At 46.8% G+C, this 12,913-nt stretch overlaps 1 protein-coding gene across 3 annotated transcripts in view; it reads right to left on the reverse strand.

The window, feature by feature from the left end:
- SIM1 (SIM bHLH transcription factor 1) overlaps positions 1-12,693 on the reverse strand; it is a 70,769-nt gene extending 58,076 nt beyond the window's left edge. Inside the window, exons 1-2 of one of the 3 annotated variants that reach the window (XM_006271800.3) lie at positions 12,393-12,693; positions 10,943-11,636 (exon numbers count right to left, since the gene is read on the reverse strand). In XM_006271800.3, coding sequence (XP_006271862.1) covers positions 10,943-11,117 — 175 coding nt within the window. In that variant the 5' untranslated portion in view covers positions 11,118-11,636; positions 12,393-12,693. Of the gene's footprint in view, positions 1-1,421; positions 9,437-10,942; positions 11,637-12,392 lie in introns of those variants that run through there. The other 2 variants (XM_019486377.2, XM_019486379.2) reach the window with 2 other exon arrangements.
- Between the last annotated feature and the right edge of the window lie 220 nt (positions 12,694-12,913).

Below are 12,913 nucleotides of genomic sequence, written 5' to 3' on the forward strand. Positions count from 1 at the left end.
GTATTTCAGAGTAAAAAACAAAATACACCCCCGCCCCATCTAATTCCTGAGGGGAGAAATATTGCTGTTGGAATTAGCAGTGAAGTTCATTTGCAAGAACTGAGCTGAATGCAACGAAGCCAAATAAAGAGCTATTCCAGATCGTCCCCTGGCTGCTAGCAAGCAGCTTCCTTGAAAAAGCGGTGCAATGGCCATAACCCGGAATTCCCTGCGAGGTGACAATAGGAGCCCAAACATATCAGGCCAAGGGTGTGCTGAGCAGGTCCTGGATCCAGCACAACACGAGTGAAGGGTGACCAAGCCCCCAGCCCCACGGATCCCGGAAGATGGGACCCTCGGTAGGATGCGATGCTGCAGGGATGATGCAGCATGCGAGCGGGGACAGCCTCCCCCATTATCTGCGGTGACCCGCTCGTCCACGACCGGCTCGGAAATCAGGCAAGACACTAGGTGGACCAACAAAGGGCGCGTTCAGATAGCTTTGGCCAGCTGGGGTTAGGGAACTCAGCCCAGATCTTTAGGGCAAGGGATCTCATTTAATTCCCTCTGCAGGGTCCTCGCCCCGACGTGTCCACCCACTTCAGTGGCAGGTGTGGGTTTTGCCAGGCGTCTCTGATGGGACTCCAGCCACCCCTGTATTAACCCCGGTTAAAAAAAAAAAAAGCAGGTTCTTTTCAGGACGCTGCCACGACAGTCCCCTCGTATTAACCTGCCCTTCGCACCGTCTCTCCGCAGCTGCGGGTTCATAACGCACCGGGATCCCAGCCCTCGGAGAGGGACCCGCTCCCCGCCCCTGCCATACCCCCTGGCCCGCGACCGGCCTGGCTCTCCCGCTCGGGCCCGACCCAGGCGGCTGCCCGCTGCCCGACCCTGGCACCAGGCCCTGTGTGCAAGGCAGGAGGGATCACAGCCAGATGCGCCGCGTCTGGGCCTGGCCTTTTCACCACGTTGCTGCTGAAGCCGTTTAAACAGGGCAGTTAAAGCCTTTTATGCTGACACCATTAACCGAGGCTTAACTTGACACGCAGGGTGATTGATGGCCGCGCGGAGCCAGCGCTGGGGGCAGAGCTCGGCGGGGGCAGCCCCTTCTCCCCCCAGAGCACACTTCTCCCGAGGCTGCTTTTCTGCTTTGCTCGCAGCATCGCCCGGGCTCACCTGGCCACGGGAGGCTGGCGATGTCTCCCCGGACACGTACCCCGCCACCCTCCCTTTGCCCCCTCCTCCAGTGTGCCAGATCCCACCACTTCTCTCCTGCCTTCTTTCTTCCCCCTCCTCTTAAATCCAGCTCCTTCCTTTTCCGATTGCATCCGTCCCCCATCACCCCCTTCCCATTGCAACCTCTGCTTTCTTTCTGCCTTGATGCTCTTCTCTTCCCACCCAGCCCTAGTCAGGGACCTGTCCCCCACTCCCAGCACACATACCTCTGTCTCTAGCCCTAGGTCCTTCGTCTCGCCAAATGCCAGCCGGCTATCAGGTCCCTCGGGTGGGTACTGCCTTCTGCCCCAGAACAGGTTCCCCGTAACTTTACAAAGCCCAGGGGTAAAGGGTTTGGGAGAGATGCCTGCCTCTTTTGCGCCTCCATCGTGGTGCACTGCCTCCGGAAAGCTATCAACCCATCTCCCCAGAAGACCTCCAGGAGCTACAGACCTACGGACTTCCAGCCTTTCCAGTACCCAAACGTAGCAGAAGTCCATTCACTGCACTGGAGCTGGGAGCTACTGGAAAGCATCTATTCTAGGCGCTTGGTGATTGAGCCCGTGATGAGGCTACTAGACACTCAGTTAAACTGGGAATGAAACAGGTCTAACCTCCTCTTGCCACCTTTGCAATTTTCCACTCCAAGACCGAACAGTCCTCTACGACTTGGTGCTTAATGACACGTTTTGCTTGGTTGGTTGTTTCCAACAATGAAGTCCATTAAAAGGGGAGGAAAGAACCACTCCTGCTTCTTCCTACCCGAAGCAGCAGGAAAACAGACTCCTACATTCAATAAAGGCTCTTGTGTGTCCCTCGCCTGGATTTTAAGTTGTTTATTAAGCCAAGTGTACGGAACTAATTATTCTGCTCCTAAAAGGGAAAATAGCCCGAGCCTTGCGAGTTAATGAATAGCTCCTGCACATTACAAGTTAACTTTTTTTTCAGGAACACTTTTTTTTTTTCCACGGAGCGTTGCACTCTTCCTTATATGCTTCAGGTGGAAACCCTTCGCTGGCTGGCTATGTCTGTTAATGTTTTATAATTAAATGTTTTCACTTGTCTACCTGAACCGGCTTTTCGAAAGCCTATCACATGCGCTAGCTCTTTGTGATAGCTAGTTCTTTCAGTACCTTTTCAGTTGGAGATTATTTTCAGTCAGTGGCAACACAAATCTAATTGCTCTCCTCGTGCCCTTTAAAATTCGGCTTTTAAAGGTTACACACGGAAAAACTCTCCACTACTGTTACTTTAAAACTCTATCTGACTGTTTCTTCGTTTTAACATCCAATTTTCTTTTAGCGAGGGAAGCAGACTGATTTCTTGCACTTGACCTACCGCAGAAAATTCCGCAAATCCTTTGATTGTCTTCTTTAAAACAAAACAAGGAAATCAGCTGTCCTTTTGCTTCAGGATTACACTGGAAACAAGATCTAAAGATTCTCTTGTAATTTGGAGAGGCCAACAGAATAATAGGTTTGGAATAGAAACAAGCAGCTTTGTGAGGGGAAGGATAACTAAATCGTTTTTAGGCAAAGGATTTTCCCAGCTAAAGTGGCCAAAGACAAAGAAAAACATAATCTATTTTGGAAGATTTCCAAGTTATGCCACATTAACCTTAGTAGATAAAAATGTGCTTTTCTCTCTGAGCCCCCTCCGCCAGCCCGAGTCTGGTTAGTCATATTTGCATAAGTAGCCTTAGAAGGGATGTATCTATTATGGACCTAAAGAGCCAACTAGCTCACATTTCATTTGAACATCTAGGAGAAGTTTTACTGTCGCTTTATACTTGATGCATTGTAGAACCTTTTCCATTTAAATACCCCCTGACCCATGGATTACCTCAATGGACTGGCTGCACGGGTTTTGTAATTTCCTGAAAATGAGATTTCGATTTATAAAACAAGAAACCAATTAGTAACCAAATGAGGCGAAGTAGATCCACTAAAATTGACCTAATCCCACAGGCACCATTTAGGCCAGTTCTTGGCGAATGAATGATGAGCCACCGTCTAGCGTGGGCGCGGGGCATCCTCCAGCTGTGTTATTGCAAGCAGCAAAAATAAATTGAATGAGCTTTTCCTTCCGAATTGAATGTTATACTCTTGACAAAATATACAAGATGCCCCCAAAATAACGATCTCCTCCACTGGAGGATGTATTTTTATATAAAACAGACGACTGAAGCTGCAAGGGAGCGACTACATTTTGGTTTTAGCCAACGCGTGGGGTTGTCTGGACTATTAGAGCAAATTAGGGTCCGAATTAACAACAACAACAAAACATTAGCTTTGTCCGGGACTGAGATCTGATTCCACATTTCTTTTAACAATTTATCCGTAGAAAAGTTGCACTGAAACGTCCAACTTTTTTAGAATATAGCAAAGGTAGCGTCTCTACCGTTCTGCACAGGAGCTAACTGTATCGGCCACATCTGCTGAAGCATTAGGATTCCCGGGGCTTTTGCAATGTTTTATTCTCATTCACACACGCCCAGACGGCTGCACAAGCTAGTTCACACGAATAGGACGCCCTAAGATAAGGACAATGTAATACCCACTGCTAAAAGAACCTGCTGCTTTGAGCTAACAATATCCACCCTCCATTTTTGATTGATCCAATCTTTAATGCCAGGAACCAATGGCGAAGTTGGGTTGATGAATAGTTTCTGTCCAATGACAAGTCTGCCTCATTGCGAGTCAGATCCCAAGGATCACTCCCCCAATGAAATATCATACAAAACCTGAGCAAAACTGGGGTTCAGGGAAGCGAAAACAACTGCCTCAGAACAAACTTTGCACTCCAAGATTAGGATGCTTCTCAATGAAAGATAAGGGCCAAAAATTGACGGCTGGTGGTGGCGGGGGAGGTTTCTGAGCTGAAAAAACAGAGCCCTTGAAGGGTATTTTTGTGGAGGCTGTTCCTCGCATTTACCCTCGTTTAAGCTAATTGCTGGCCTTTGGTGATGAACGCACTTGGAGGCTGCACTCTGACAGTCCATAATGCTGAGTGCCAAATTGAACAGTGCGGGAACAGATCGACCCAAGAAACGACGGGTACTAAATATATATTCAGTTAGAGATGAGACCCTATAGGAATATCGGTAGTTCAGATTGCTGATTTATTTTAAATGATTACAACCAAAATAAAATTCCAAACGAAATAACCCGTGGTTAAGTAACGGCATTGGGCTCTGATCCTGCTGTCTTTATTTAGGTATAGGTTTGAAGGAAATCAGCAGACTTTTGCCTAAACCGTGTATCTTTACAGATTCTTCACTGTAGTTTGTGCTTAATAAAAAATTCTTTCTGAGTAATCCTCTGCCCTAATACTTTATGTCCTACTCCAGAGAAGTCCCCATTGAAATCAATACAGAGTTTTACCTAAATGACTGCAGAATTTGTCCTGGATTTGTGGCTCGTGGTTCTAAGTGGGGTTAAAAAAAAATTATTATCCTCGAAGTTTTTTTTTTGGGGGGGGGGTGGGGAATGGAGCGGAAAATAACCTCAGATCAGGCCCTAAATCCTCATCTCAGAAAACAAAAGCGATATTGTGCAACTAATGTTAATAACAGAGGAAGGAGACATGGTTATTGGTTGTTCCTTTTCCTTAGTCTTTGCCTTCCTACTAGTTTCACTTGGCCGATCTGGCTTGCAATTGGTCCTTTCCTGCAATACTAAGTAACTAAGGGCTCTCCGGAGCAAAGCCCAGAATGGCTGGGCAGAGTCCTGTTAGGCAAAATGAATCCTCGGCTCCCTACCAGTATCCCTGGCGCACAAGACACCACACCAGCGCCGGACTTAGGCCAAAGAAAAGCCAAAAAAAGGGAAGCCTCCACCTTGATGATAAGAAATTAATCCTAGGAAGAGACCTTAGGTCATCTAGTTCAGCCAGCTGGGTGGATGCGTGATTTGCTAGCCCCAAACCATCCCAGATCGATGCCTATCCAGGGTCTTCTCGAAAACCTCCAGTGAGGGAGAGCCCACAACGTCCTTAAGCATCTTGTCTCATTGTCCTTCAGCCCTCGCACCTTTGCGCTGTTGACTTTCAGCTGATGGACGCGATCACTCACAGGCTCATAGCAACGACACGGGAAGGCATGAAGGCCTTGGGTACCAAAGGAAGCGCTGGCTCGAGGGAATTCCCGAGCAAAAAAAACACTGTCTGCCCCAATAGGCCTGTACCAGTGGGGATGCAAGGGGATGAAGGCTGCACGAAGACCCCAGGATATGGGCAATGTTTGCACTGGCACAGAGCGTGGCCCAGCCCTTCAAGCAGCAGATCCTTCCCTTCCCTGTATGGTGTCTCCACGAAGCCTGCTAGGTGAAGCCACTCATAAAGCTTTACGACTGTACAGACGTTTCGCCTCCGTGGTCCCGATGTAACTTGTTAAAGCAGCCCCTTTCATGTTTCCTGATCTCCCTGTCCTGCCATGGCTACTTTCCTGTATTCCTTACTGCAGTTTCTTGGGGGGAAACCAGATCGACTCAGCTATTAAAGACAGCCTTATTTTTTCTCTCTGTCAGCTGCTGCAATTGCAATTAATACCAACCGGCCCCAGTCACAAAAAAGGCAATTGAGTGTTGTGTGTAGGAACCAAACTGAGTTCATTAACTGTTTAATTAAATAGTTTACTCAGGATGTCCTGTTTTGCCTGCTCCCAGTGCCTAGCCTTGTAGCAGACAAGGATGATTTCTGAGTTAATTTAACAGGCACCGGTTAATGAAACCTAAAATCCCAGCCAAAAAAGGCTGCCACAAAACATCCGTTTTCCTTTGAGGCTTCACATTAAATGATATCAATTATGGGTTTTTTAAAAGGTCTACGGTAAATCACATGCGTTCATTTGCAACAAGATTAGCTAAGAAACGTTCCTGTTTATTTAAATGAAAAATGTTGCCTGAATAAGCACCACTTTACTGGAATTGAATGGAAGAAAACGCCAATACTGGTGCACTTGAGAATGAAATACCATGAAATACGAGCGTTTTTTATTTCTGGCGGGCACAGAAATGTAAATACTTTAAACTGTAAGCAAACGTCCCTCTGTCAACCCCCAAAAGGAGCCAACATGTTCGAAATACACCCAGATCGCTATAGAAGGAAGGATACAAATCAAGGTAATTTTCTTTACAAGTAACCTAAGTTGAAAATGATTGCAGGAGTTCACTATTTCACACGGTATGGATGCGAAGGTCGAAAAGCATCCGCCAGTTTAAAAAAAAAAAGTTATTTTTATTAGCCAGGGAAGGGGATGTTTCTAAAGAAAATATGATTTAATCCATTGATCTTCCGTATGCTTTCTAACTCATAAATCTGCTCTTGCAACTGTTATGCGAGAGTTCAGTCCTGCACTTCACATTTTAAGTCGACATCAAAACTGGTATTAAGCACAGAAAGGCAGCGTGGAGAGTAAACTGCAGCTTAAAGGCTTTTAAATGAGAAAAACTTCTGTAAGAAAATAAACATTGAAACCTAATGCTCAATCATTTCCCTCAGCAGTAAGAAAAACAGCATTAAATCACCTATCCACGTGGGAAAGGTTTTTTTTTTTTTCTTCTGTTAGTCTTTTATCCCCCTAAAATAAAACAAGATTAAGGATTTCAATATTGAAATACTAACCATTATTATTCTACAAAGGTTTATTTAAACAGAGGCTTTGCTAGACTCTTTGTAATTAAACGCCGTTCTGTTTAGAGAAACTACCTACCGATGTATAGCGATTTTCTGTGATCGTTTTTCTAAATTATTTCTTCGCAGAGAAGCGTTTTCTTATCAAAATATATTACACCAAAAATATATTCATTTCAGTGCTGTGGCTTGCTCGGATCAGGCGTGTCCTCTTAGTTGTAGTAATAATTATAACTGTAATAATAATAAAGACCACGACCTTGCTATATAGATCTGCAAGACTACAGATCTATATGTAGTTTTCCCGTGTACATCTATGTGGGAAAGAAAACAATGCCAGAGGTTCGCTGTACGTGCTTTACCCTTGATGCTGTAGGAGGCTATTTAATATTACACCGCAGTGTTAGGACTACATCTTATCCTCGGGTTTTTGAAAGGCTACTGCAGCTCGCCTGCAGCCCGCCGGCACCGGGATGGCTTTTGGTCATTTCCCAGAGCGAGAGGGCCACTGCACACCCCTGTTTGTCTTGCAGATTCTTCTCTCCACGGAAGTTTAACTCTCTTCTTGTACCAAACCGAAGCGAATTGCCCAAGCCGCTGATTTTCCTGTTTGTGTTTTAGGTAGCACAATTTCCTCCCTTCCTAGGTTAAATCTAGACCAGTAAACTAGAAACAGGGGAAACGTCCAAGTGTTGTAAACCGGCTTTTCCCAGAGAATTAATTTAAGAGTTAAACCGTATCCTAAACACAAACTCAGGAGGGAGCATCATGGTCATATTCATTTAAAGCGTTTGCTTAATGTGATATCATGGTAGCTTTCCCTCTAGCATTAGGACGTTCATTAGCTGCATTCAATAAACAACATCTTCGGATTGATATTGGAAGGAATCATAAAAAACGGCACCGTGATTGCTTTGTGTGTATCTATTTTACGCCAAAAAACCAAACAAACTCTAAAAATAATCCAAAATCTGGCTACATAATGATTACAAATGATTATGTGGGAAAGATGTCCGCATGCTATTTCTGTCTATTCACAATTCTCTACCTGCGTATGGAGTCTATATCTTCCTAGATGTAACCATTTATAATCAGTCTAAATAGATGTTAATTCATTAGATTAATAAGGATACAGTTGTAAGGGTTGCACTGTAGCTGTTATTAACTAGATACCCCTTAGGCATAGTTATTCCAATAAGAGATTTAGAAACTAGTAGATCGGTGACGTAGGATGTCCTGTGATGACGTGTTATTTCGCCATCTTCCTTAGCCTGTTTATCTCCACTCTATGTCTCTCCTAGTGCTAATGTCCTAGTCCTAATGTCTCTCCTAGTGCTTCATATCAATTTCTTCCACATGGGTTAAGAAATAGCAGGAAGATTCCCACAGATAAATATAGTCAACGATTTCTCCCTGCTCCCTTCTTCAATTTTCCCTCCCAGCTCCGCGATGTAGTTTCCTTGACCCCCTCTAGCTGCTGCCCCACAAGCTAATAAGTAGGCGAGACCTGGACTGGAGACACAGGCCCCCACCTCAGAAAATGCTATAGATAAAACTTGTATGGGCTAAGTACATCCTGGGGTGGGCCACTGCCTGCAGCCCCAGTTACCGCGAGGCATTACAGCTTTGCTTTGCTCAGGCCCGAGATCCCCCGGGAAATCCAGGATGCGCCTGGAGTCCCTGCTCCCCCCTTCAAGAAAGGTGATAAACTATCCTCCCTGTTGATCTGGACACAGACGCGTCCAGCTCATCCCCACAGGTATGGCGGGTTGAGTGCCAGTGGCTGGGATTCGTGCTTCTTACTCACACACCCAGAGCTCTTCTGAACTACGGAGGAGGGAGACTACTTCCCGAACAGCTCAGTGCAGCCAAATAGCCCATCCTGAGCAAGGCATGCTTCTGTTTGGGTGGCTCGGCGAGAGATGTTGCGATCTTTGCACTCTCCTATGCCTGAAGATGGGCGCGTGTGCCCGAAAGCTTGCAAATAAAGACTTTTTTTTTTTTTTTTTGCAACTATCTAGTTGGTCGAATAAAAAGATATCCCGTCTACCAAGAGTTCTGATTGCTCGGGGTCTGTCCTGCACCCTCTTCTCTCACACGCAAACAGAACCAGAGGGAAATACAGGGGGAGCAGGACTAAATGAGGTCCCTCCTAACCCTAAGGTCCCCAGGACTCTCTTATCTTCTCCTGGCTACAAGAGCGGACGCCACACATGCGCGTCCAGGGGATTTCCACCACCGCCCCTTCTTTTGAGCCAGACTCTTTGTGCCTGCCTGCCTTCTTCATTTGCAGCTCGCCTTTAATTAGGCTCGGCGGGCTCTGCCGCTTTGCGCGCTGTTTAGCCTCCTCCTCTGTCTCTTTTCTCAAATTAGCATATGCTTTGGACAGCAGCGGCTCCGGCTCCGGTGCACTTTGCCACGCAATTCCCCAGTGCATTCAAACATTCCGCTTTGCCACGGAGGGACTGGGATCAGCTATTCTTCTCTTCCCATGATTACTCAGAGCCGACAAGCAACACCATATGCTTCTTCTGATCCAACAACCCGCTGCATAGGCACCAATAATTGACGAGACCCGCTCGAAATCACGCAGGACGGGAGCCTACTGAGACTGCAGGAGTTGACAAATCATTGTTAATAATCCTTTTAGGAACACCGCGGCCCTCAAGAGTTTGCAATAGCTTTATTTTTATAAAGTACGCCTTGACAGTATAAAGGACAACTCGATCTCTTTTTAAACACTAGGCAGCCGTAATGATCTTCCCGGCGCAGACACGCTAGGAATGCGCTGTTTGATTTATTTTTCTTTTCCTTTTCAGGAAAGGCTTTTGGGTCATCTCCGCGCTTGGTTTCAAGTCATGAGATGGCTAATGTTGGTCAAGGAAATTAGTTTGGAAATGGGTTTTCTTTGCAAAAGCTGGCAAGGGAAGGCAAGGGAAAAGGATACCTTTCCAACTCTTCCCTGGTCCAAATCATTATAAGTGGCCTGAATGTCTATGATCTATTCAAAAGTGGAATTACAATATTATTTTCTTAAAGGCTTGAGTTTCGATCCACTTTTAAATGCAGGTACTACCATGTTGCCCTACTTGTTCCAGACAAAAGCACCCGCTCAGTCACAGAGCTGGCCTTCGCTTGTAAAACACGAGATCTGATCTCTTTTGAAGCGATGTATGTGGTTACATTATTTGTTTTTAGCTCAAAGTGAAGAATTCCCCACTTCGTAACTGCTCTCTTCTACCTGCACTATGATCCGTTTCCGTATCCACATAAAAACCATTGCCCGTTATTTTCTTCCTCCTCTTCCACATTAAAAGCAAAAGTTTCAGGCTAGGAGGAAACTTTGTACAGTCCTTAACTTTTCCTCGGGTTTGTTTTGTTTGGCAGCGGGTCTACACATTCATGTGAAAACTCTAGACCGCGCCAAGCCTCAAGAATCCCCAGCGCTGGTTGCAGCAGACAAAGCTGGACACTCGCTAAGTCAAGGTGAAGTGGCCCATTGACTTATGCAGGAATAGGGGAAGGCCCGAAACTATCGTAGTGCTACTGGGAAGTTTAAAGTCTTCTCAACCTGGAACTTCTATTAATAGCCCTGACATCCGTCACCCTCTCCATACCGCCCCAGTGCTGCTCTCCCCAAGATCCGGCTCCTTCCCAGCACAAGCAAGTCTTACTGGGTCGCTTTCTTTAGCTGGTGCTGTGCGCCCTAAGTATTGTACCCACCACTCCAGACTTGAACTAAGACTTTAGGACTTTGCATAGACTAAAGTAAATATTTACCCATATATATTTACCCATATATTAACTCCCCCACCACCACCCCCAGTATATGTGTGATTTGCCCTTTGGGGTGCTATACGTGCTCCGCGGGAAAGCCGATCGCTCAGGGTGGGAAGGGAAGTCATGTTTGTTTTAGGAGAAAACGCAGCTGAGCTCAGTATCTTGAAGTGTTGACAAAAGCCCCGCCGGTCCCCATCCAAACGTGTCGTGAGTACGGAAGGGAAGGGAAAGTGTCTAGGGGCAGGAAAAGGCGCAACCCCAGCGCCGTCCTTCAGGGACGACCCCGGCCCGCGAGGTGCATGCAGGCGGGCAGTTCATTCCCCGTAAAGTCACTTACCTTCAGGAAAAACCACCCTCATTTTTAAATAGCTGGTGGTGAGCCGGATTATGGAAGCTTTGTCCAGCTGAGAGGTGATGGCCGAGGGCAAAGGCAGTAATTTAGCCAGTTCATAAAATTCACTGTTTTCTTTCTCCCGTCTAGTCCGGGCAGCATTTTTGGATTTCTCTTTCATTGTGGTTTTTTCCCCCTTCCTTCTTACAATTTAAACTCCACAGCTTCATCCAAAGCGGGGGCAGAAACTTTCAGCGACAATTCATCTTGCAGAAGCCTCAAGCATCCTTGCTGAGCGCGGCTGGTTTGCTTGTTTTGTTTAAAAACAATTAAAGGCCAGGAGTTACGTTGAAAAATACACATATATATGTGTGTCCGCGTGTGTATATAGATATATATAATAGATTCACTTTAAGATTGACGTTAGCTGAATGCAAGCGGCTTCGGAAAGGTGCTTTTTCGATGCAGCTCGGACAATCCAAGGGGCTGCAGAGAAAACTAAATGCCTCCCGCACCAGCCCGCGCCCCAAGGAGGGAAGTCAGTCCTTTCCTTCTGCTCATTGCTGCAAACATAGCTCCTCGGGAAAGAGACATAATAATCCCTTTTATTTTAGTCTTCTGCTGTCCATCCGGGGCCTGAAGTCATTGGTTTTTAGGCTCCTTCAGCAGGGATCTGGCGCAGGTAACTTTCTGCGTGCCACTGTGAAGACAACAGCATGCCTTGGGGTGAGACACCTCCTATACAATTCTACACATACACAACCAGATCTATGAGATCCTCACTACATGCCAATGGACAGAAGAGTCTGGAGTAAGGCTAATTTTCGCCACCGGGACACTGGGTTCTCGTCTCGGGTGGGGAGCGGGGGCAGAAGGAGAAGCAGAAGAAATGATCAGCCACCCTCCCTTGTCCCTCCTCCCCGGAACATTTAATCTGCACGCACGTGCATTCAATGACAGGCAAAAATTACATTTTTTAAAGTTTTTTTTTTTAAAGGAAATCGACACTTCAGGGGAAAAAATAGTAGCGTGTCTCGTCTTTAAATGTCACCAGGACAGGTCGTCCTTAGTATACCCAGAACGGAATCAAGTGCGCACCGCTCAGATCCTCACACATTTGTACTCTCCCCGAGTGTTCTCGCAACTCCCTGCGGTGGAAGCTTTAGTTTAATTTCTAAAGCCTTCCTCTGACCTGTCTATCCGGGTTAACATTTCAGGTGATTTGGACACATGCTACTTCCCCTTCCCGCCTAGGGATGGAGGTCTCATTCTGCCCGAGAGCACATGAAACAACGAAAAAGAGAATCCAGCTTGACCTGATGCACAAACTGAAGTGACATCACGGGCAAGGGAAACAAGACTAGAGAGACCCGCTTCGCATTTCTCTTGTACAGGTAACATTGTTCCTCGTCTCGGAGAAGGGATCACCGGATGCAAGTGATCTCCTTTGACCTACCTTCAATCCCGCACCCAGCAGTCTGCAGAGAGCTTTCCCAGGGTGAGTAGCCCAGCTCTTTAATTGAGATCATTAAGAGCAGAGGGAAAGTTTGCTTCTCCCCCAGCTGGGTAGACAGATATTGCCTCCTTCCTATCCCCTTTATGTGCTTGCAGACTCTCCCTCTCCCATAATGGGGACGAAGCTGATATTAATGAAGTAGCCTTAATTTGAGGCTGAGAAATGCCTAATAACTTCTTTATGGCTAAAAGGCTTTTTTAGCACAACTTCATTTCTCTCCCAGCCTCAGCCTAGCCCTCCCTTAATGCCACTCACAGACCCACCTCGCCTCCCATTGGTCCCTGGCTCCCCAAGGTCGGCCTCTCACTGGCCCAGAGGCAGAGTGACGTCACCGCGCTCCGGCCACACCCCCTTTTACCCTTGTGAGAGGCTCGGCCGTGCAGCGCCCGCCCTCTGACCTCGCGGGTCCCGGGGCTGCTGGAGCCCGGGCGCCGGGCCCCCGCGGGGCCTGGAGGGGATCG

Source organism: Alligator mississippiensis, chromosome 1, assembly GCF_030867095.1.
Source record: "Alligator mississippiensis isolate rAllMis1 chromosome 1, rAllMis1, whole genome shotgun sequence".
Classification (NCBI taxonomy): Eukaryota; Metazoa; Chordata; order Crocodylia; family Alligatoridae; genus Alligator; species Alligator mississippiensis.